This window comes from Talpa europaea (assembly GCF_964194135.1).
Source record: "Talpa europaea genome assembly, chromosome: 8".
Taxonomy (NCBI): domain Eukaryota; kingdom Metazoa; phylum Chordata; class Mammalia; order Eulipotyphla; family Talpidae; genus Talpa; species Talpa europaea.
The window spans coordinates 97,216,891-97,240,161 of NC_140075.1; the positions used below are offsets into that span (position 1 = coordinate 97,216,891).

The 23,271-nt window shown below is 48.0% G+C and overlaps 1 protein-coding gene across 2 annotated transcripts in view; it reads right to left on the reverse strand.

Moving 5' to 3' along the window:
* Positions 1–19,796: 19,796 nt before the first annotated feature.
* Positions 19,797–23,271, reverse strand: part of MAP3K9 (mitogen-activated protein kinase kinase kinase 9) — a 76,525-nt gene continuing 73,050 nt past the window's right edge. For both annotated transcript variants that reach the window (XM_084239631.1, XM_084239630.1), the window contains 2 exons: positions 21,958–22,761; positions 19,797–20,307 (listed from right to left, as the gene is read on the reverse strand). In XM_084239631.1, the coding sequence (XP_084095757.1) occupies positions 19,823–20,307; positions 21,958–22,761 (1,289 nt within the window). In that variant the 3' untranslated portion in view covers positions 19,797–19,822. The remainder of the gene's footprint in view (positions 20,308–21,957; positions 22,762–23,271) is intronic.

The following is a 23,271-nucleotide window of genomic DNA, read 5'->3' on the forward strand; positions in this document are numbered from 1 at the left end:
TTGGGGTCAAAATAAGGGGACTGCAATTGTATGGGGAATATAAAAATAAAATTTATTTAAAAAAAAAAAAACTTGGGGCCTCCCCGGTGGCGCAGCGGTAGAGCGCTGGGTTGCGAAGCTGCCCGCGGCCTCTGCGGAGCCGGTTCAATCCCCGGCTGCTCCCCGGCCACCGGAGGAGGGTCCCACATGGTGCGCAGACCTCTCCTGCCGCCCGCTGCTCCCCTCAGCAGTGTACTTCGGTCCTTCTGCCTGCTCTGCTCCCCGCCCTGGCTCTGGTGAATTCTCTCACCCTCCCGCCCCTCTGACTGTACCCAGTGCATGTATAAACAAAACAAAAACAAGCAAACAAATAAAGAAAAACATGCCTCTATTAAAAAAAAAAAAAATCTTTAAAAAAAAAAAAAAAAAAAAAACTTGATGCTGAAAGCAGGGTTTTGGGTTTTGTTTTGTAGGTGTACCATTACTTTCATTTCACAGATGAAAAATGGAGATGCAGAGAGGTTAGGGAAAGTGCCTGTTGTGCAACCACCCCAGGCTGGGCAGGTTCATGGTTGATTCAGGCAAATGGAAAAGGAATCTCGGAGACTTTAGTATATCTAACATGCCTTGAATGCTGGATCAGGGGACTGGACACACAGGCAGGGATGCAGGCAGGCAGCCACTGAGCCTCTCCGCCTCTGGGGATCTCCCCTCTATCCCTCCCTTCTTGCCTGGTTGTCTATACTTACAGGTACACATGTCCCACACTCACGGTCCTAAGTTCTTTCTTACAATAACATGTCAGGTGTGGATGACGATACCTAGGAGAAAAGCAAAGCTGCAGGTGGTGGCTGCAGAGACCAGCAGTGGGAGGTGGAAAAAGAGCCTGAGTAACTCCATGTTCCTAACAGTGCTCCAAATCACACAGCAGAGAATGATGGAAAATCACCCAAACTCAATTGGTCCCCAGGGACACTCTGTGCCCACCAAGTGGAAGCTGAGATTCGAATTCAGATCTGACTCCCAACTCTCACACTCCCATCCCCTTTCTCAGTCCCATCACAGGCTTTCTAGACAGTTGTATGCTGTGATTGATTGGGTCAGCTCTACTCTTAGCAGAGAGGGTTTTCTGTGGTTCAAAGTCAGATACCAGGCAGGGGTGAAAAATTCCATTGCCAAATAAGTGTAACCTCTTGTTCTCAGAACCAAAAATTAGAATATAAGTTTTAGTGGGTACATGAACTCATAAAGAGAGGACAGAGTATTTGAAATATTTGGTCACCTTAAACAAACACCCATGTTATTCCATCTCAAAGATCCTCAGGTATTTTACCTTTATCCACCTCCAATAAAGAGCACCTGAGAAACTCCTTCACCATCTGGGAAAGGGAAAGCTGGGGACTCTTTCAAATCCTTTACTGCTGCAGTAGCGGCAATGCCTAAATGGGCAGAGTGCAGGAGAGGTAACGAGGGAACTGGAGACCCGGTCCTGACTGCTGGGCACTCCCAGGGCCCTCTGTGTGCCTTCCTTTCCTTCCCACAGAAAGAGAACCTCTGTCCTCCTCTCGCCCCCATCCCTGCCCCACCTCTGAGGACACTGCTAGGAAGGATCAAAGAAAACTTCTTGAAAGGGCTGGCTCCCATTCCAGATAATTGCCAGGTAAACACAGTGTCTTTATGATGTAATGGGCCTGTACTGGCAGAGCCAAAAGCAGGAAATTGCTCACTTTGAGGAGGGGCAGGAACTCTCCCAGGCCATTACGGTCTACTAAGTAAGTTTCCTTTCTTTTCCAAAGTGAAATGGTTCCCTCGTGACTCAAAAAATGAACTATCTTCTACCATTTCACGGAGCATTTCGGTTACCTGGGCAGTGACATTCTTCTCTCTTTGTGAAACCTCTGCGGCAGGATCAAGTGCATCTGGTGAATGAGAAGTGGGAATTCAGGTTGCAGGGCAGGGGCGGGCTAAGGGGCTGCCCTAGAGCTGCATGAAAGAGCCCTCAGGGTTATACCAGAAAAGACTCTGTGCCTGGGTTCATCCCGGTCATTTCCTAACACCTATCCACTGTGTGACCTTGAGCAAGTCAATTCACAACTCTGGACCTCAGATTTCTCACATTCGAGATGAGAAGATAATTGCTAACCTTGCATTCAGATCTCAATTCTGTGCTTTTAAGCAGAAGAGCCTGCATGGGGCATGAAATGACTGGAACACTTCATGATAGGTTGAGATGATGGATCTTTGTTTCAGGTCCAGAAACCCCTTCAGCTGAATGTCATTGCCACAGGCTGGACCAGGACTAAGACAGGGATTTTCACACAGGCAGCAAAAGCCACACTTATGGGAGGTACCTGGTTATTTTTACCTGGAGCTTGGGGGGGGTCCAGAGAAAAACATACCAATAAGACTAGGGACACACACATATTCAAACCCTGAATTTTAATATCAGATGATGACTATCGTAAGTTGCATCAACAATTTGGTATCCCAGTTGGTGCTAACTAAGCCCTCATGCTTAATTACATGCCCAGAGCACTACAATTTAAAATTCCTGGCAACCAGCTCTATGCAATTAAAAACAAAGCAACAAACAGGTCTTCCTTGCATCCCTAATATTTTGTTAGAATTTGCCCCTACTGGTCTACTTCGTTGATAAAACTTAATGTTTTTCACCAAACAGCCCCCCTCCTCAACTTGAAAATTACTCCCAACTGTGCTCAGTAACGGGGCCTCCATTCTCCCCAACTGAACAAGACTCCTGGATTGAGTTGGGGGTGCTGACTCGATGCTAAATATGAGTTTTAAAATACATACTTCATGAGAGTTAGTAGTTGTAGGGTCAGGACTGGACACAGAGCAGGTTTTCTGATCCCATGCAGACTGGGTAAAGGAGCAGTCAGAGTCCTCAGTGGTTTTTTGCAGGTCTTTTATTGGGGTTCACCAGGCATATGGCAGGCAGGGGTGCTGGGAGGCTGGCAGGCCTCCCAGACCCCAGCAAGTCTTCACTCTATGTGGGCTCTCCAGCCTTCTCCGCTTCTCTCCCAGCTTCTGTTCCTTCTCGGCTTCTTGGCTTCTACTGGCGTCCCCATGACACCGCCCCTATAAACACAGTCTTAGCGCAGGTGTACCCACTCTAGGTGCCCGCCATCAGGCATGCATTCTGGATCACAGGGTTCCCTCATCTATCCTGATGGCGAGAGGGCAGAAAAGCCTGACATATTTCCTTACCCTACAGTAGTAGTACCTTCCTATGCAGTCAGGCTTGAAGTTTAACCCCTTGAGCAGATGTTCCCACTTCACCAGGGGTCAAAGGAGGCCCCATGAATAGAACAGAGTCTATTTGTCTCATTTTAAAAACTGGGACCATTTCTCTCTAGTCACCACCAGTGCTCCCCCCTCCCTGGTCCAGGCTGCCATCATCTTCTGGGTGTCTCCAGACACTTGTAACAGCCTCCTTTGATAGCCATGGCTCTCTCTGTTTCTCCTGCCACTTCTCCACTCCACAGCCTGAATGAGCTCTTCACAAGTTCCAAGTAGATTATGTCACCATGGTTGAAAACACTGATTTCTTTCTACTCAGAACAAAATCCAAATTCTTTACTATGGCCTGAAAGACCTACAGCTCCATTCTCTCTTGGTAGGCGCCTCACTTTTGGGGTCTCAACCTAAATCAGTGTTTCTCAATGGGAAGCAATTTTGACCCCCAAGGGATATTTGGCAATGTCTGGAGAACTTACAGGTGCTGGCGGAGTGTGCTGTGCCGCTGTCACCCAACGGCAGGCAGAGACTGGGGCGGTGCTAGAGTCTGCAATGCACAGGCCCACCCTCCAGCAGTGATGTCTGCTCCGGGATGTCAGGAGGGCTGGGGCTGAGAAAGCCTGGCTTCTATTCACCTCTTCAGAGAGACGTCCCTGACCGCCTCTGCCTACAGTTGGTCCCTCCCTGCCCCCTTGTCCTTTATATCACTAACTACAAGCTGTGACTGTTTTGTTGTTAATTACATATATGTATGTGCCACCAGGCCAGAGACTAAGTATGTCTTGTTCAGCTTCTTTGCCTTAGTACCTATGACATAGTAGGTTCTCAATAAATTTTAGTGGCAGGAAGGCAGGGAAGAAGGATGGTTGGTCAGAGTGGCATCCCCTACCTACTGTTCTTTCTGAGCATCTTGCCCATCTTTATTACCATGTGGAAAATTGAGCATTCAGTCTGGCCAATTGTATTGATAGTTTTACTAGAAAATAAACTGAGTGGATGTTGAAATTAAAAAAAAAAAATCTGTGGGGACAGGGGCCTCCCTGGTGGTGCAAGGGGTTAGTTGTCAGCACTATGAAGCAATCAGTAGCCACTGCAGCACAAGTTTGATCCTGGCCAGGGAGCTACCCACATGGGTCAGCAGACCTCTCCTGACTCGCCGACTGCTCCCCTCAGCAGTGTATTTCAGTAGATCTGCTTGTTCTGTTCCCCACTCTGTCTCTGGCGAATATTCTTATCCCACCCCCCCAACCCCCCCCTCCCCCGCACCTCTGGCCTGTACCCCAGCTCTTGTATGCATAAACAAAGAAATCTTTAAAAAAAATCTATGGGGTTGAGGTGGCATAGCGATGTCTATATTTCTTCAGTATTGACTTTGATTTTTTCAAACAAGCTCACCTGAGGGTGGGAACCATGTCCACTCAGTCTCCACTGCAGGCACCCTGTGTTGGGCCTAGTGCTTAAGTAGCAGCTTCCCAGCGTCTGTGAATGAGTGAGTGAATGAGTTGATATCAGAGAAAAACACATGTAACCCCCAGCCTGGGGTGAGGGGAGGGTTGATCCCACATTATACCCACTTCTCTTGCAGCTCAGACCTGTTCTGAGAGCCAGCCCCCAGCTTAGGCTTTTCTTCCTTTCATTGGCGGCCATGGGAAGAGCATTGCCAATAAAAACTTCACCTCTGGGAAACTTCTACCACTTGTCAGCTATTTAAGACTGCCCTCAAGGAAAAAGAAATTTGACTTCAAGTTTTCCTAACACCCGTTTATAGATCCTCACACAAAGCACCAGACATCTACAGTGTCTTGTCATCCAGAGGCTTAGGTATCTCTCTCAGGGGTAACCTCTCACCCCCACCCCAACAACTCCCACCCCATTTACCTCTTCCTCTACTCAGGGCTTCCAAGGACCTATGGGAACAAGCTCCAGGCTGTGAGGTTTCTATAATGCATTCCTTCCTGGAATGAGTCTGCCTAAATTTCACTCTTACACCCCAGAGATTAATGTTATCTTATTAGCAACACAAAATGGAAAAGACTAGGCTCTTTCAGTTTAATCTGCTTAGTTTCCGAGGCTGCAGGGAGCTTCTCCAAGAAATGTGCTTGGCTTTTGTTAGAGGAAGTAAAGAAAAAAAAGTCTAACACATTATTGGCATAAATCTGCCTATCTAATTTAAATTGTGAAAACCTACTGATTAAGTCCTGGCTCTTATTTTTTTTCTATAGAGACTACAGATATCATTGTTATTAGGAAGTGGCATTACTGCAAATCCTGCTCTCTACCACCAGCCCCCGGCTCCCCCAATCTGCTCTTTGTTCTCATTAGTGCCATCTGCTGGTGACTCACATCCTCTGGTACTGCAGTGCTTAAAAGTGTTCAACACCCTTGAGAATGGTTATATGCATTATATATATTATATTTATCTTTAAAAAAAAATAAAACCAAGAAGTTTAAAAAATTATTGATTCGTTTTAAAATAAAAATAATAGATCATTTACATGTTTAACATAAACAACCTTTAATGAAAAATAGTCATATTTTTAAGGCAGAAAACTATAAAAAGTAGTATTATTTTACATTTTGATACATCTCTTTCATACCTGGCTTAATGAAAGACAGCCAAATTCTCATCTGCTTCAACATTCAGTTTGTTTCAATGCCGTGGTTTCATTGAAACATATGAAGAAAATCTGGTCTAACACAGATATGTATTTGGAAAAGGGAGAAGTATCTTAATGATCTTTTCCGATAATTGTGGGTATTCTTTGATGCTATACCAAAACTCAACAAGTTATAGTTTCCTGAAGGTTGGTTGAAATGTGGAATCCGAAACCATATCCATGAACTTTTTGTACCACGTTATGGTAAAATTCATTGGCCTGTCTTGGAGTTTGAGTAGCAGATTTTTGAAAACATGATTTTGTGACTCCATTTCCTGTCATGTGGAAAACACTGGCTCACTGAGTTATTTAGAACTTCCAACATTGAGACATTTCACTAAATGACATCAAAAATAGTTTTTGTTAATATCATTACAATCTCATCAGAAAAGTCTTTTAAGTATTGGGAAGCTGACAAACTCATAACAGACATGAGTTTTCCCAAATTCAAGTTTTTACTTGAAAACTGGAATAGCTATCGCTGGCAACAAAAACTGTCAGTTGTTTTCCATGAAGTAACAGCCTTACTTCATTCATTCTCAAGAAGATATCTGCCATACTACTCAAGCCTGAACAACCAGCTTGCTTGACAATCATCCTTTCAGTTAAAAATTTTCCCTGAAAAAAAAAAAAACAAACAAAAAGCAAAAACAACTAGTTCAGCTAGCAACTCAGTCACGGGCGTGCTTTTCCTGGAGACAACCGGTGGTCGTCCCCTGCTGCAGGACCCTTCGTGCGAGCCTCACATTTCATCACAGAATGTTCAAAAGATGTGATCCAGTCAAGATGTCACGAAATGAGTGATATTCCTGGCGTCTCAGGCATGTCCTGATGTGCAGGCAGCCGTTGCTGTGAATGCCTGGTGAAGGACACTGCACACACTGTTCAAATTTGTGTCCTGCCATGACGCGGCTGGAAGTGCCAGGTGTTTTGCACACAGTTACTTTTGAGTCCCCGGTGCAAGCAGCAACACAAGGTAAAAGCAAACAGCAGTTCCATACCATTGGAACATAGTTTTGAATTTCCAGACACCCGGGGTCTTGGAACACACATTGAAAAGCATGGCTCTCGCCCTGGGACCAACCACCCAGTTTGGGTCACAGAAGCGGGGGCTGGGAGGGGCGGTTATATTCTGACATTAATATCATTTGCTCAGAGAGGGGATCAAGAATAAGCTACCTCATGCTTGGAATTCATCTCTTAAGCCGCTCACCCTGTAAGTTATTTTCCACTGCCTTCATCCTTTTCTGATTCCCCATAGAGAGTCTCCTTGGAAAGAAATGTGTTTCTCACTCCAGGGCAGACTAACAAGATGGAATCCAGCTGGAAGCCCCAGGGCACCTCCCACATTTGCTAAAATCCTTTTCTTTTTCTCTCCTAGGTAGCACTTAATTCTAACTCCTACCATAAGACTTCAAGAACAAGGTAGGGATGCAAGAAAAGCAATCTGGCAGAGGCTAAAAATTCCCTTTACCTGGGTGGGTTACTTGCAATATTTGGAATACCCAGGACCATTACACCCCGGATGCCATGTATAAGTCTTACTTGTCCTTCAGGTATCGACGAAAACCTCTCTCTCTCTCTTTTATGTATATTTTTTCACTGTATTTATTTATTTATGTATGTATTTATTATATTCTCTGTCTGTCTGTCTGTCTCTCTCAGAATGTAAGGTAGCAGACAATAAATAAAATACTATGGTGTCTTCACCTTTGTCTTACCTAATTTCCCCCACTAGATGGTAAACTCCAAAAAGGCAGCAATCCAGGATGTGAGGGTGATCTGGCTGCGACATCCGTCACCCCCTTGATCGCCAGGGTTGATTCGGCTGATCTGGCTGGCTAGGCACCTCCCTCACAGCTACATGTACTGTCTTCCCGAAGCTGGCTCCCCTGCCAGAACCTCCAAACAAGCTCTCAAAAAGGCAGCAATCCTTTCCTCCATCACTCTCAGGGTTTTTAAGAGGGCAGGTGTTTATGCATTTTTTTTTTTTATGTGCATGCCTTTAGGCGGGACATGCCTCTCCATTCACCACAAGCCCCACTGTATTCTATTGTCATAAGAAAACACACCCACTGACCTCCAGGACTCCAACAGAATTGGGTTTTGCCAACTGCATGCTGCCTAGAGCAGGCCCTCATTCAATCTTTATCAGAGGGATTGTCGCCAGGTTGGGTAAAGCACAAAACAAAAGGGGCACAGTGTTTCCTTAGATGGCCTTAGGCCTGCCTTTACCAGGAGCAGGAGCTTCCTGGTGCTTGGTGAGTTCTTTCAATGCACCCAGCATATTTGGTCTCACCTGGGAGACTGTGACCTCTGGAGGGCAGCATCCAGTCTCTCTGCCTGTCTTCTCTCTCCCACTTTTTTTTTTTTTTTTAAGATTTATTTATTTATGCATGCAACAACTGGGATGTAAGCCCAAGATGCAGTGGGTGAGAGGTTTCAACAGACAGAGTGTTATAGGGCAGCCCCGATATTGAGCTGGTTGCCTGGCTGTGGGTCCTCACCCACGCGCTTAAAAAGGACTTATTAATACTCCACTGCAGGCACACACAAAAGGTTAATAAAAGGTTTATTTACAAGGGAAAAGGAAATAAGGAAAATGTACAACTCAGGGAGAAAATAGGGAAATAAAGTCTTTAATGCGTCCTACCCGATCCGACGACCTGGAAACCCAAAGGCACTCTCAGCGCTGGCCAGACGCTGCGAGCTGGAGAGTCAAAATGGGGGACCCCTCCAAAGCCCACGTGTCTGCCTTTATACCAACCTGGCTGCTTAACCCCACCCTCAGGTCCCAGCCCCTTCCCTTTGGTGGTGATGGGATTTGGAGTTCCCAGTGTCTTTGGCTTTGGCCTGGGGTGGGGGTGGAGTCCACAAAGCCTGTATGGAATTAGCTTTAGGACCTCCTTTTCCCCCTAACAAGAGTAGGGAACAGAACAGGCAGATCTGAAATATGAGGGGAGCAGTGGGTGAGGCAGGAGGGGTCTGCTGCACCATGTGTGTTGCTCCTGGCCAGTGGGGATGGATTTTGTGCTGCAGTGGCTGCAGATAGCTTGATAGCTCTGTCTTTAACCCCTGCGCTACCAGAGAGGCCTCCTCTCCTGCTTTCTAATCTCCAACTCTCCCTTGGAACCCCCCATTCCCACCCAACCCAACAGCTCATCAAATTCAACCTCTTAATTAGGTTATAGTCAGCCAGTCAGCTTAGAAACCTGGGTAGAAAGTCTCATAAAGAAGACAATGCTCTCTCAAGGAAGAGGCCTCTGTTCCTGGAAAACCAAGTCTCACAGGAAACAGGAAGTGTACTGTGTTAGGAGTGGGAAGGGCTGGGGGCAGGAACATTGTGGTAGGAGTTTGGGGAAGTAATCTTAGACCAGAAGATAGGCCCTGACACCATGCTAAAGAATTTCCTACAGGACCTCCCTGGTGTTGCAGGGGTTAAAGTCTCAGCGCTATCAAGCTGTAGACAGCCACTGCGGCATGAGTTCAATCCCTGGCCAGGGAGCTAACTCACATGGCTCAGCAGACCTCTCCTGTCCTGCCCGCTGTTCCCCTCAGCAGTGTATTTCAGTCAGTCCGCCTGTTCTGCTCCCCACTCTGTCTCTAGTGAGACCTCCCCCCACCCCCCCCTTTGATCCACACCCCAGTTCTTGTATGCATAAATAAAAATAAATCTTTTTTAAAAAGCATGTCCTCCAGACATAGGGGTATAACATGATCACACCTATATCATATGAGCAGATTTCCTGGGGCTGCTCTGTCTCCAAACTCTCCCCCTCACTCCTCCACCCCTGCCCCTACCCTCCTCCCTCTGGACCCATTGCTCCTGTCATAAAGAAGTTCCCAGTACCTGCCCTTGAGATTGCACATGGCACCTTCCTTATTGGGTGACTGCAGTGTGACCAAAGGATCTGAGAGGCGGGGCAGGGCCGAGCAGCAGACACCCACCATTTACCACCATCCCATCTGCTTGTGCCCAAACAACACATTCTCCAACCTGAGCTGGTTGGACTAGCTTGGGTGGCACTGGAGGGCTCAGAGGATTAGCACATCAATCCCAGCCTTGAATGAAGCACATTCCATAGTCAAGTCAGTAGGGTGTGGTGCACCCCCGGCCTCTTCCGACTCCTTTCACAGAGGAGTGTGTGCGTGTGTTACAAAGGGAAAAGCACGCTGCGTGCCCAACCAGGACCTGTCACTCCTAACCAGCTAAGCCCTAGTTAGACCTCCATGGTGCCTCCTTCATAGAACTTTCTGTACTCATACTTCCTCACTAGGTTCTGTTTACCTTCTGCACACGACACCCGTTCCGGCACCATCTCATAATGGGGAAGACAAGATGAGGAAGGGGAAAAGGGGAAATCCCATTAGGACTGGGAAGCTGGTGCTGGCGCCAATTCTGCCTTCTAAGGGCAGGACATCTGGAGTCACCCTGATGTATTGCTCAGAGCCGCAAAGCAAGTGGCCTGGGCCTCCAAAACATTTACAGAGGAAAGTGCCCCAAGCTAACATAATCACCACTGCTAAGCTGAATGTAAAATATATAGTCATTGTAAAAATGTTTTAAAATTCCAAAGCAAACAACAGTCTCAGATCACTCATTATACCTCTCCATAAAGGTAATAAAAACTGACTTTCCATTTTTTTCTTATGCCTACCAAGGTTTTAATTTTTTTAAAGATTTATTTATTTATGCATACAAGAACTGGGGTACAGCCAGAGGTAAGGGGTGGGCATGAGAGGATTCATCAGAGACAGAGTGGGGAACAGACCAGGCAGACTGACTGAAATACACTGCTGAGGGGAGTAGCGGGCGAGATAGAAGAGGTCTGCTGCACCATGTGGGTTAGCTCCCTGGCTGGGGATCAAACTCATGCTACAAGGGCTGCAGAGTGCTTAATGGTGCTGCAACATAACCCCTTGCTCCCCTAGCACTGTCACAGTACTGACCACTTTCTAGTAAGTGTGTTTATTTCTATTTCAAGCTCTCCCACCTGGTAATAAGGTCTTTGAGAACTAGGTTCTGTCTAATTGAGCTGTGTCTCCAGTGTCCACTTGCATCTGGCACATAGAAGATACTCAATAAGCGCCTTGCAGAGAAGCAAAGTTTAATCAACTCCTATTGTCAGGCATTTAGGTTGATCCTAATTGATGCAAAGAGCCATGTTCTCACACTCTATGTTGACTGAGTGAGTCAACAAAAGTCTTGTTAGGGTCATCTGTTGGAATGACCTATAAATAAATCTTTGTCTGAATCCAACTCTTTCTTATGATACAAGTACAGATGCTAGAGTCAGCTGTGTGGCCTTGGGCATGTTACTTGACCCTCTGATCCTCATTTTCTTTGATAGAAAATGAAGATGACAATGGGACCTACTCTTAAGGATGTTGAGATGTTGTAAATGACATCAGGAAAGTCAAGTCATATAGCACAATGCTTGGCACATTGTGATTAGTTTTTGATTACTGACTCGAATTTCTGGACCCATGTTATAGAATTAATGCTACATGGCCAAACTGCTTTTCCAATAACATAGGCATACAGCACATGGCATCTTTTCCAGCAAGGCGTTTGGTCAATTTTTCATCATTGCCCAATCTGCTTTACAAACTTTAAGTGGACCCTGGCCAAACCTACCTTGAAGTTCAACACAAAGTCGTCTTTGTCTTCAAGGTCTAACCATCCAGCACAGAACACACCTCACAGTCACCCTTCCCCAGATTGCAGAGGAAGGGGTTAGGAGGTAGGGACTGATCAGAAAGATCATGACATTAAAGTATGAAGGTGCCAGAAGTCATTTTTCCACATGCAGCTGAATGATGAAATGGGGGACTAACATGGCCTGGCAGTACCCCAGACAAGACTCTTCCTGTCCTCATCCTCAACCAACATATAATCTTGAAAAGTGAGAGCACAAAGACTGCTTTGTAATCATCTTTTTCCAAAAGAGGCCCAGAAAGGTTAAGTGGCTTGCCCAAGGTCACAGCTGACAATTGCCATTGAGAGTATCAGGACCACAAGGAATCTATGACTCACAGAGAGAAAATCCTGTCCACAACTCCATCTGTGCTTGTCCTCTTGGCCCCACTCATAACTTCATTATGAATGTCAGGGTAAATGACAGGGAGCAGGAAACAGCACACACTCATTTAGGGCTCTGGGGGCCAAAATCTGTGACCTTTGCAACAGCAGCTTTGAGAAGAGACGGAATCTTGGGGAAGGGCCATTCTACACCATGCTTCGGAAAGGTCCCTGGGTCCAGCTGGGGTTCTGGGAACTTCAGAGGCTCGTCACACACCTCCTCTTTCCTGCTGCAAATCCATCTCAGTCTCCAGTTATTTTTTTCCCTACATATGGAAATTTCCCTAGAAAGACCAGTTTACTTGAACATCTTGTTTAATTAAAAGGAAAAGAAGGAAAAACACACGTTTATAAAGCACCAAAGCAAACCAGAAGTCATTGTTATTACAGTTTTATTCAAGTCTGTGTGCTCTGGTGGTGAGACCAGGCTGAGATCAGCATTACACTGTAATACGATAAGAGGTTTAGCCATTGAACCAAGCCTGCTTGGCATCACTAGTTAACAACTTACAGTACCTTGAAAAAAAAAAAAAAAGCCAAAGAAAAGAGCCTGATAAATTTCCTCCAGGACTTTTCTATTTTTAAATATTGTTGACAAATTATAATAACTTAATCCCAAAGCAAAATGGGAATTCAAGGACGTAGGGTCAGGACACATGGACAAGACAATGGAGCAAGGAAGGTGAAAATTAGCGGCTTGTTACAGAGGAACAAAGAACACAAATGTGAACTTCACTTCACCGAGACTCAAAAGTTCTAACAGGGAAGAAAATTCCAAAGAAAGCTCTTCTGCAAACTAAGTAAAACCCTTCTCCAACTCCTCTCCTTAATCCTCTAGAAGACAGATGCAATCTTAGACTCAGTCTCTCTCTTTGTGTGAGCATATGTGTAAGCATGTAGGTGAGCATGTGAGTGTGTGCAAGTATGCAGGATGGGCAGTGAGGAAAAAGTTAACAAGTTCATCATCTCCCTTCTTTGCTACTCTGGGTACCAAGGGTACGTGGCTTGATGTGTGAAAAAGGCAAAAGCCTGAACTCGAGTTCCCAAAGAGGATCTACAATAAGGCTTCCAAGCTCGAGAGGCCAGGTATGTTGAAGCTGTGACAAAGGGTAATTATGGGGAAAGAGAAACTGTGGGTTGGAATCAGGAGAGAGACCCACAGGCTTCCATGGTACTGAGAGAAAAGCTACAGAATCGACACATTCCCTGAAAACTCATGGAGGGGAAATGGTGGAGGAAAAAGCAGCCAGGAGCAGAGAGAATTAAGCTGAGCTTGTGGGATGCTGCAAGTCCTGCTGGGGGTTTCCAGTCACAAGATGGCTTAGACGCAGGATGACTCCTTCTTGGACAAAGAGCCATCTCAAAGCCTAGATGCATCTAAGCTACACCGATTTTATCCCGGGGATTCTAAAGAGAGACCTAAAATGTGCTCTGAGAAAAGTAAGGGGCAACTATGGAGCCAAGCAGACTGCAAATGTTGCTTCCTAGCTGCGTGACCTTGGGCATGTTACATAAACATCTGCACCTCATTTCCCACATCTGTAAACAGTGGTAATACCCTCCTCCCAAAATTATTATGAGTAAAAAAAAAAAAAAGTAGGAATATAAATGTTGACAGCACCTCGCACATGGAAGAAATATAATGGCTTCGGGTCATTTAGTGTTAGTCCCCATACCTAGGTCAAGATAAACCCATATCTCACTCTGGCAGTGATGAAGAAAAGAGCCACAGTCAGCATGGCTTCTTGAAGTGGAGGCAGAAATAAATGATGCATGTGAAATAAAGACAGTAGAGAATATGGTCTTGGAAATGACACTGGTGAGAGCGACACGATGGCCAAAGTGAAGGCTCTCTGTGGGCCAGGCACAGAGCTAGGATTGCACTCTTGGCAAGCAAGGGAGGGAAAACACCTCCATCCACCGCAGTCCTTTCTGGAAACTGGGAGAGAGAATGGGCAACACTTCCTCACATCTCAGAAATTCAAAGGTGTCCCAAAGATCCTAATCTGAAAGATCTTTTTTACTGTAATCACTTCCCTTTTTCCTAAAACACACACAGACACACAGACACACCTCTAAGTGTCTCAGCGTTCACAGAGGCTGAGGAACTAAGAGTATCAACAAAAGCCACCCTCAGTTATAGGTCCCAAGTTGAAAACTACCCAAGCTGTCTCACTGCTGAAGCCAACACAGTCCTATTAAAAAGCAGACACACCCAGAGAGTAGCACCCCACTCTTCTGAGGGGGTGCCAGAAAAATCCTGGAACCAACTCACAATTCTGCCCAAATGTTCACAGATGTAGGTGAAGATCGGGCAAGGCTGAGACTGAGGTAAGGTGAGTAAGGCCCTCACCTTGGATGCAAACTTTTAGAGTGCGTGGATGAAACTCAGTAAAATAAAGATAAATCATGTATCTCAGTAAAATAAAGATAAATCATGTATCAATGCGAATTAAAAAACCAAATGAATGAAAACAACTCATGATGAATACAATATGAAAATTTTAAATAAAGTGAGGTTCTATGAGGGCAAGTGTCTAGATGGGAAGGATTTCCGGAGTGTGGAGGCCTTGTCCTTCTGAAACCTGGTCTTGGACATCAGTAAGTGCAGAGCAAGTGACACTAACACACAGTACCTGTGCTCAGCAGGCCCCTCTGGAGTCATCACTGGGACCACAGGTCCCAGTAGGAAAGGCTGTCTCTGAGCTTCTGGAACTGGATTCTGGCATCACATCCTGAGGCACCTATCTTACGGCAGGTTCAGTCTGTCAATCAGTTTAGCAAAACTAGGTTGTGGGTGTGCTCTGAGAGAAAGGGTCAGGCCATTTGGGGGTGAGATAGGTCCAGGGAAAGGTAGATTCATTTCCAAGAGAAACAAAGAGAGGTGTGAACAGTTCCTGGCTCTGGTAGCCAACTGGGCCCCAAGTTGGCTGCAGCCTGAGGCAAGGAACCAAAACAAGGCTCTAGGCAGGGGAGTTAGGGAAACACAGGCAGTGAAAATCAGGAAGGACCAGTCCTACTGGCTCCAGACTGAGTCCAAATTCTGAAGAATGAGTGCCAGGGCTCCCTCAGCAGCCCAGGGAGGTCAGGGTGCTCCCAGGACCCAAATGGACAAAGGGGGGTGGGACCTGGCAATCTCTCCTCAGGATGGATGGAAAATGCTGTCAATATTCAGAGAGGAAGTCGATGAGAGGAGCCTTTGGTGGGCACAGCCAACCAGAAGTCCAGGTCTGGGTCAGGCTCATTTGGCACCTCAACCCTGTTAATTAGCCTTCATCAGCCACGGCTCTAGTTCCTGCCTCTGGCCTTGTAACTCTAGTGCCTGGTTGCAAGGCCAGGAAAAAGCCAGGGAATGAGGTACTCAGAAGCAGTGGTGCGTTTTCTTTTCTGAGGTGGATATTTATTCACTTGAATTCCTGATCTAGGGGACCACTGATTTGTCCGAGAGAGAGGCATTTGGGGATGTGTCCCTAACAACAACCACGGTGTGATAAAAAGCCATTCTCAGGCTTGAAGTGAGAGAGAGGAAACTGGTCTGGGGGGTTGAACCATATGAAACTGCTGATATTTGACTGTTTTGGCCTACAACCTCTGTCCCCTAACACTCTCTCTCTCTCTCTCTCTCTCAGTCTCTATCTCTTTTCTTTACAAAGGGAAACAACCTAGCAAGTGAGACTTACCAGAGCTGGACCTAGGATTCTAAGTCCACACATTTTAAACTTAGAAGGGCTTCAAGCTTGGGGGTGGGGAGCCAGGCAGCAGCATCCTCCCTCACGGGTGGGTTCTGAGATCCAGAGAGGGTTAGAGGCATTTGCAACTGCACACAAATAGTAAGGGAGCAGTTCAGACAACCAGATTCGGCTGCTCCTGCCACCACACTCAATGTGTTGCGGGCTGGTCTCAACTCTGACCGGGGTCTATGATCCCTGGCAGAGCCTCAGGCAAAGCAGGCACTCCAGAAACAGCAGCACCTGCTTCTCCCCTTCCAGTCCTATACAGGCGATGAGTGTTTCTGACTACCTGGCTGGGCCCTCACACACCTGAGTCAAAGGTGCATTAAACACAAGAGGAAAAAGTCCAGGTTCCACATTCACAGACATGGTGGCTCCTGGATGGACATTTCAACCATTCCTGGCAATCTAGCCCCCCCTCCCCACTGCTCTGTGCTTGTCAACAGTGAGCCTGAAGAATCAGGAGTCCTCAGGAGGTGTCTCCCTCCTCACAGCAAAGAGAGGTGTTCAACGTGGGGACTGTGCAGCAAGAATGTCAACAAGGCAGGCCTTGTGTCCCTGAGCACCCTTGGTCTGAGGGAAATGGGTCTTGTGAGGAATCCTGTGTCCTAAGGGCCATTAGGCCCTTTCCCAAAGATTCTCCCCCACATTGGCCTTAGTCTAGTCTCTGAACAAATCAGACCCTGGAATGGGCCCAAGAAGTCAGCGATGCCAGGGTGTGATTCTGCAACTCCCTCCAGCCTCCTTATCCCTACTCTATAAGACACTGATGGTGGGGGTGGTGGGTCTGGTGAGTGGGAGAATGAAGAAGGATGTACATAAACAGCAGGTGCTACATCATAAGTGCAGTGAAACCACGTGTGCCTGGCCATGGCCTCCATTAGTCACACTAAGCCAGTTCAAAATCACTCTTCCAGAAGCTATAGGAAGAAAGGAAGGCGAGTTCTTTGGAGGAAGCTGGTAAGAACCAGCTTCAGCAAGTGGCCAGAGTCGCCAGAAAGGAGGCACCTGCCTCACTGACCCGCCTACTCCCACTACCTCTCTGAGGGAAGCAGGTGAGGTTCGCTTTTACAGGAAGCAAACGTGAGGGGTTAAGAGACCAGCCAAAGGTCAGAAAGCAAAAGCAGATGGAAATAGAGCCAACTTGTTCAGGTCTGAGCCACGTGCCAGATTCAGCCACTGTTTTTTTAAATATTTCTACACCTGAAGCTTCACCTTTAAGTATTTCCTCTTTTCTACCAGGAAGTATATAGCAAATGGGGCAGGGCAAGGATGTAATTTTGCAAAGGTCAGGAGGAAAGAAGCAATGTTCTAAGTTGTCCAAATATATTGAGATGGTATAATCCATCATCGTCATCATCATCACACCATCATCATCACTATTATTACCAGACCTTTGGGATACTAAAGTATGAGGTTAAGCGCATCCATGAAAGCCTTTTGAAAATAGCATATAAAGATATCTGGGACATCTAATCAGCCCTGGGAGTGGCCAGGACTCCAACGGGGTAAACGGAGGATGATCTTGTTTACAACCAGTGGAGGAAACTGAAGGATGCAAGAAGGGGCCGAGTGTGGGATCTGTCTCCTATCACTATTTCCCATGATGATACACTTGCCAAGAGCAGAAGGAAATTGTCTCTGAGGAAAAAGATGGCAAGGGAAGAGGTGACCAGCTGTGACCACTGAAGAGGCTTGGCCCTCGGCTTCCAGGGAGCTCTTGACCATGGCCATAGGGCTATAAGAGAGCCAGAGAAAGCCACTCCCACCCATTACTATAGAGACGCTATTCCATCCCAGTCCTTCCCCACAGAGAGTGGTGGTTGGGGCTCATCAGAGACCAAGTGTGGAGGAGCTGAGAGATGGCAACACCTCCATTTTTTGGATGCTTACACACAGAAGTATCTTCAGAATAACTCCATTTCTGCTTCTCCTGGATACAATCCTTCCCTTGTAGACACCCAGCTTTCCCTTGTTTTTGCCCTGGATGGATGAGTAAGAATTGGGTTCAACTTCAATGGCCAGAGGCTGTTGTTTGGTTTATACTCCATCGGTTGCACCACCACTTTTGAGAAAGATCGTTGCAACCCAGAAAAATGACAAAGAGTAGAAAATGAGCAAAGGAAAAATCCCTGCCTCACACCAGACAGCATGTCCAAGCCGGAATGGCTTGGGTCACACTAAGCTGCACCTTACCAGAGGTCCACTGAGTGGAACCAAGGGTCTACAGAGGTGCTATCTGATTCTGCCATCAAGAATGAAAGGGGGTCACAAGGCTGACTAGAACACTAATGGGATTCACATATACCCCCTCGCAGTCAAGAAGTAAGGGCTCAGGGGCAAAAATAATCCCTTATGTATTGTCTTCTCTGAACAAAGAGGAGACAGATGAGATGCAAAAAGCAAAACCCTGGCAACAAAACCAACAGTGCCTTAACCCAAAGTTCCAGCGGGCTTATAAAGAGGAAAAATTTGAAAACCAAGGTCACCCCTTTTGTCATCCCCAGGGCACAGACACAGCAGTGACCAAATTCACCACCTGTGTCAGCTTCACCACTCTCCTGGTCCTCGCACCCAGGCAGAAAATGCGAGTAACCTGCAGATTGGCCTCCAACAGAGAATATTCCATGATGGAAGACAGTGGGGTCTTCAGAGAATTCTGAGGGAAGAGGACTCTGCTCACAATCAAGTTGTCATCTCAAAGACCACAGTCCACGCTTGACACAGGAGGCCTCAAGTGGGACCGTGAAGATACACAAAAAAGCTCCAGAAGAAGCTCAACATTCAAGTTAAGGAAATAAATTTCAGGAAAGTTGGACTTGACCTCTGTTGTTGAGAGCCCTGCATGGGGCCATCTGTACTCCGAGGCAAGAGGCCTCGCTCAGTCTCCAGGGCTTGGGATTTGAAGGTTATTGTACCAGTGGCTCACTAAGCACCTTACAAATGACATCACCTGAACACATCCATTTACGGAAGGTACTACTAATGGCTCCATTTTACGTTAATGGCATCACAGAGCAATGGCCTGGCTGAGAAGGAGCCCCCACGGTTCCAATTCCCAGGGTCCAGGACACACCTCCATATGCTAGCCTGGTGCAATACAGAGATATCTACTAACCGAACACATAACCCCAAGTCTCTCATCCCAGGGATTGGAGAAGAGATCAAGGGAGGGAAACAACATAAAGATCAGACAAGGGACAAACACAGAAACTTTGTCTGACTTCAGAACTGGCACCAGTGAGTGAGTCTCCCAAGAAACTATTCCTGAGATGAGCACATGTTGTATTAGAACCTGGTCTGTGCCTACCCAGATCCCAGCTAGGAGAGGGGTGCCTTCAACAGGGGCTGGTTTCTGCCCTGTTTTGTGGTTCCAAAAACAAGGACAGACTCTTACTCTTTTTACTGCGACTAGGCTGTATTTTTCCTAACTCTTCCCCCCTCCCCAGCTCACAGAGGCAGGTCCCCTTACCACTGCTTGGCTAAGTAATGGGGCACTTGGGAGAGGAGGCAGGTCATGCCAGGTCCAGCAATTCTTACGCGCCTTCCCCTCCCAGGCACCTGGTCTTCAGCCCTCCAGCTGGCATGAAAGGGCTTAAGATACAGAAAAGCTCATTCATATCTTACACCAAACGAGATTCTGATTTATGGGTGTCGGGGAAGAATGTGAAAGAGGAGCAAAATCAATCACAGAATATCCAATACTGGTAATTGGGAAGGCTGACCCCCGGGCTGACACAGGAAGCCCAGGACAGACTCAGGGCATACCCAGGGCAGAGGAGAGGAAGCAGCAGACATATTTGGCTGAGTGACGCCGCAGGGTCACCCTAAAGGCGAGGAAGACTGTGGAGGGTAGGGGACATGCACGCACCCCTCCCTCCCCTACACAGCCAGAGCTGATGGCCACAGTCCCTCCAGTGGACATGGGTAGAAAGGCCTTGCAGAACAGGAGACCCTCTGAAGTGGCCCTGTTTCCATCCCTTCCATCTTCAAAGTGCATTATCAGTGCAAGAAGTAGGGCTGGATCTTGGGGGTCCAACTCTAAGAAAGGGCTGTGCCAGCCAGCTCCCCCATCTCTTCCTGCTTCCCCCTGCCCACCCCCAACCCTTTTCGTGCTAAGACCAGAACTCTTGCTGGATCTCATAAGGGGCAGGCCTGTGGGTGTTCAGTTCAGCTCTGCACAGCGGCACTGTGCTGTCCTGACTCTGGCCCTCCGCGTCCAGGTCCAGAAGCGTCCGCTCGGCGGGGGGCAGTGACCCCGCCTGGAACGGGAGCAGGGCTGGCAGTCCAGGCCGTTCCTCCACAGTGCTGCTGCTGCTGGCAAAGCAGGAGTCCAGGTTGCTGGGCGTCTCGGTGCTGGAGCTGTTGGCCGGGGAGGCGCTACGGGCATGGCTGGGGGACACAAACCACCAGGGGTCCAACCGCTGCCGGTTGGCGGAAGGACGTGGCCGAGGCAGAAACTCCAGGGTCTTGGGTCTCTCCAAGGTAGAGTCCTGCTGTGTGTTCCAGCGCCTTGGGGTTGGGGGAAAGACCACATTGGGGTCGGGGAGACGAGGGAATTCACCTGGATCTCGGCTGGGGCTGGGGGTTTTCAACATTCCTGGTCAAAGAGACAGAGGGAGAGGCAGCAGGTCATGGTACTGTATTTCTGAGCAGGTACACAATGCTCCCTCCCCACCTTGCCATAGCCCTCATTTGTCTGCGATACCATGAATAACAGATACTTAATAAGCACCTGCTGTATGCCATGCAGTGTGTTGGGAGGCACTGGGGATACAACCGTGAACGAGAAGGCCACATCCCTTTTTCTGATGATAATAATGGGACACTTTGGGGCGACAGCTATAATGAAATAACTTAAGGAATTATTCACTTATACTTCATCCATCTAATAAACATGTGAGAGGAACAAAGCTAGGGATCAGCAATCTAATGATGAGTCTACTCCCAAGCACCACACTCAGATCGTATACCCAGGTGTAACAAAACTGGAAAGCAAGGAGGGACAAGCCGAAAAGTAAAATTCAATTGTCACTGACATTTGAATCTCACTGAAAGGGTATTGCCATCCCCTCTTCTGTTGGATGAGGTGAGATCTAGGTCTTTCAGGGAGCAACGAATAGTGGCAGGGAAGTCCTAGGCTGGCGTGTACCTGCCTAGGTAGCTTGTGTCAGACAGAAGGTGTAGGCGCCGGCACAGCCATTTATCTGGACAGCACTAGAGTACGGACTCAGGCATGAGTCCGGGGTGAGCGTGAGGGTGTGATGACGGGAGGAAGGCCGCCGCATCAGTGTGTCAGTGCAAATGCTGTGATGACAGGCCAGCGCCCAGCCACGCGATGCAGGCGCTGGGTCGGATTCCTTCCAATAACTTCAAGCTCCTCTTCAAGGAACCAGAGCTAGACTCCTGGCCCTCCTGGACCCTGAAAGTGTAGCCTGATCTTTACCACCACCACCTGTAGCTTAAACTTTTTATTAGAAAAGTTAAACTAGGTAGAATTAAATACTTTGGAATGAAATACACCCTGTGTTCTCTCTTCTCCCCCTCTCCCATGGCATTAGTTCTCTAACCACATTCCCAGGAACCTTGAGAACTGACTTACATCTCTAACAAAATTCTCTGTGCCACCTCGAGGGGGATGACAACATTAAGGGCAAGCACCTGCTGGCTGTGAGTGGGCTGTTAACCCCAAAGGTACAGCTCTGCAGAAGACAAACATATGATTTATGACACCTTCACTGCTGGGCACCTCCGGGAATCTCAGCCAGGCCCCTCACTCCCGTCACACTAACTCACCTTCCTTTGCCAGTGTATAATCACAGCACCCCACCATCTGGGGAGCTGATGTTTAGGGACTTAGTCCTGCCAGCTCCCTTGGTGGCCACCTGGAAAAACCCCTCTGAAAAGACATTCTCCTGGGTCAGCCTGGCTTTCTGGGTGGTGAGCGAGAGACCTGTCTGGTCGTTTTCAAAGTGCACCCTGAAAGTACTACACACTCTCAGATCCAGGGCATGTGCCCCACAGAAGCCCCCAGTCTCTTGCTCCCAGATGCTGCCTGTCTCCTTTCACTCTTCAAGGGAGACCCCCTGAGGCACGGGGCAGAGGTGAGCCGGCCTGACCACCTTCCCCACCCGCATCAGCACATCTCCACGGACCGAGTCAGAGGCGGAACGGCCTTCACTCCAAGACCTCCACTCCTGGGAGAGGCACAAAGGTGGGAAAGACAACACAGCAGGAGGCCAGGTCTCACCTGCTCCAGGGCTGGGGCTCAACCCATTGCTGGAGGGGCTCCTGCTGGCTAGGACGGCCCCTGGCTTCAGGGCCCCATCGGAAGGAGTCCGCCGGTGACCGCTTGGCTGTGTGGGGGCCGTGAGGGTGACATGGGTGGGAGTCAAGGATTGGTTAGGGTCTCGCTTGAAGCGTTCCACTCGGATGTTGACCAGGGGGTTGTGGGTGCAGGGGGCCAGGGGCGGGGCCTCGACCGGGCTGACAGGCATCTCGTACACCACGATCTCATCACTGTCGGAACGCAGCAAGGAGCGGGTGGAGTTGCACTCAGAGATGGAGGAGAGAGAGAGCAGCGTCAGCGAGGCAGAGGGGTCTCCTAGCAACAGCATGGGCTCTTCCTTCTTGAAGAGCTTTCGGGATGGGGGGCTGGTGCTCCGACGAGGACGGCTGGCCCTCTGAAAAAGACCCTCACGTCTCTTCTTCTCCTCCCGGGCTGGTGGCTCAGGATCCTCTGGGGGAAGCAGCTGGCACTTTCCAGCTTCCAAGAGGTCAAACCCTAGGCCCGTGGCTGCAAGAACAGCCCCACAGCCAAGCAGGGCCACCTCACAGCGGCGGTGGTGGGCGCCGCCCCGCTTGAGGCTGTTGGTTGGCGTCAGCTGAGGGGTACTGGTGGCTGAGTTGACTGGAGTGGGTTCCTCATGGATTCCATCGCTGGCAGGGCCATCCCCATCCTCTCCCCGAGGGAATGGGATACAGAGGTAGGACTGGTTGGGTGAATGCTGTAGACGACTCTCCCCGCTCCTTGGACCTTCACTGTCCTCATCCTCTGTGAAGACGAGAGCAGAGGAGGGGAAGTTAGAGTGAAGAAGCAAGAATAAAAATCAGCCCTTCTTCCCCAATCCAGGTCTCCTTAGTGTCAGGGATGCAGAGGTCAGAGTCCGATGGGCAGGACACCCACTGGGCATTAAAACAATAGAGTTTTATTCTGCTGGGAGCAACACGGGGGAATCACTCTCCATTCCAGACACTGTTCTACACACAAGCAGTGCTCCTAGAACACTGGCTAGAGCAGAACTATCCCTTGATTCTTTCAACCTTAAGTTTGGGAGAAATCCAGAATTTTTAGAAGGATGGCCTAGAGATGTGTCTTCAGTCTGATCTCCTGCAAAGGATTAGAATTCCCTACGTCGGTAAAGGCCAAGCTACTCTACAGACTGACCTGCTGTGACCCTGGAAATCTAAAAAGATAGGAGCATTGTCTGAGAGAGAGCCTGGAAAAGACCTTGACTACTCAGTAATCACAGGATAACAATGAAAAGCTTCTTTGGAGAAAGAC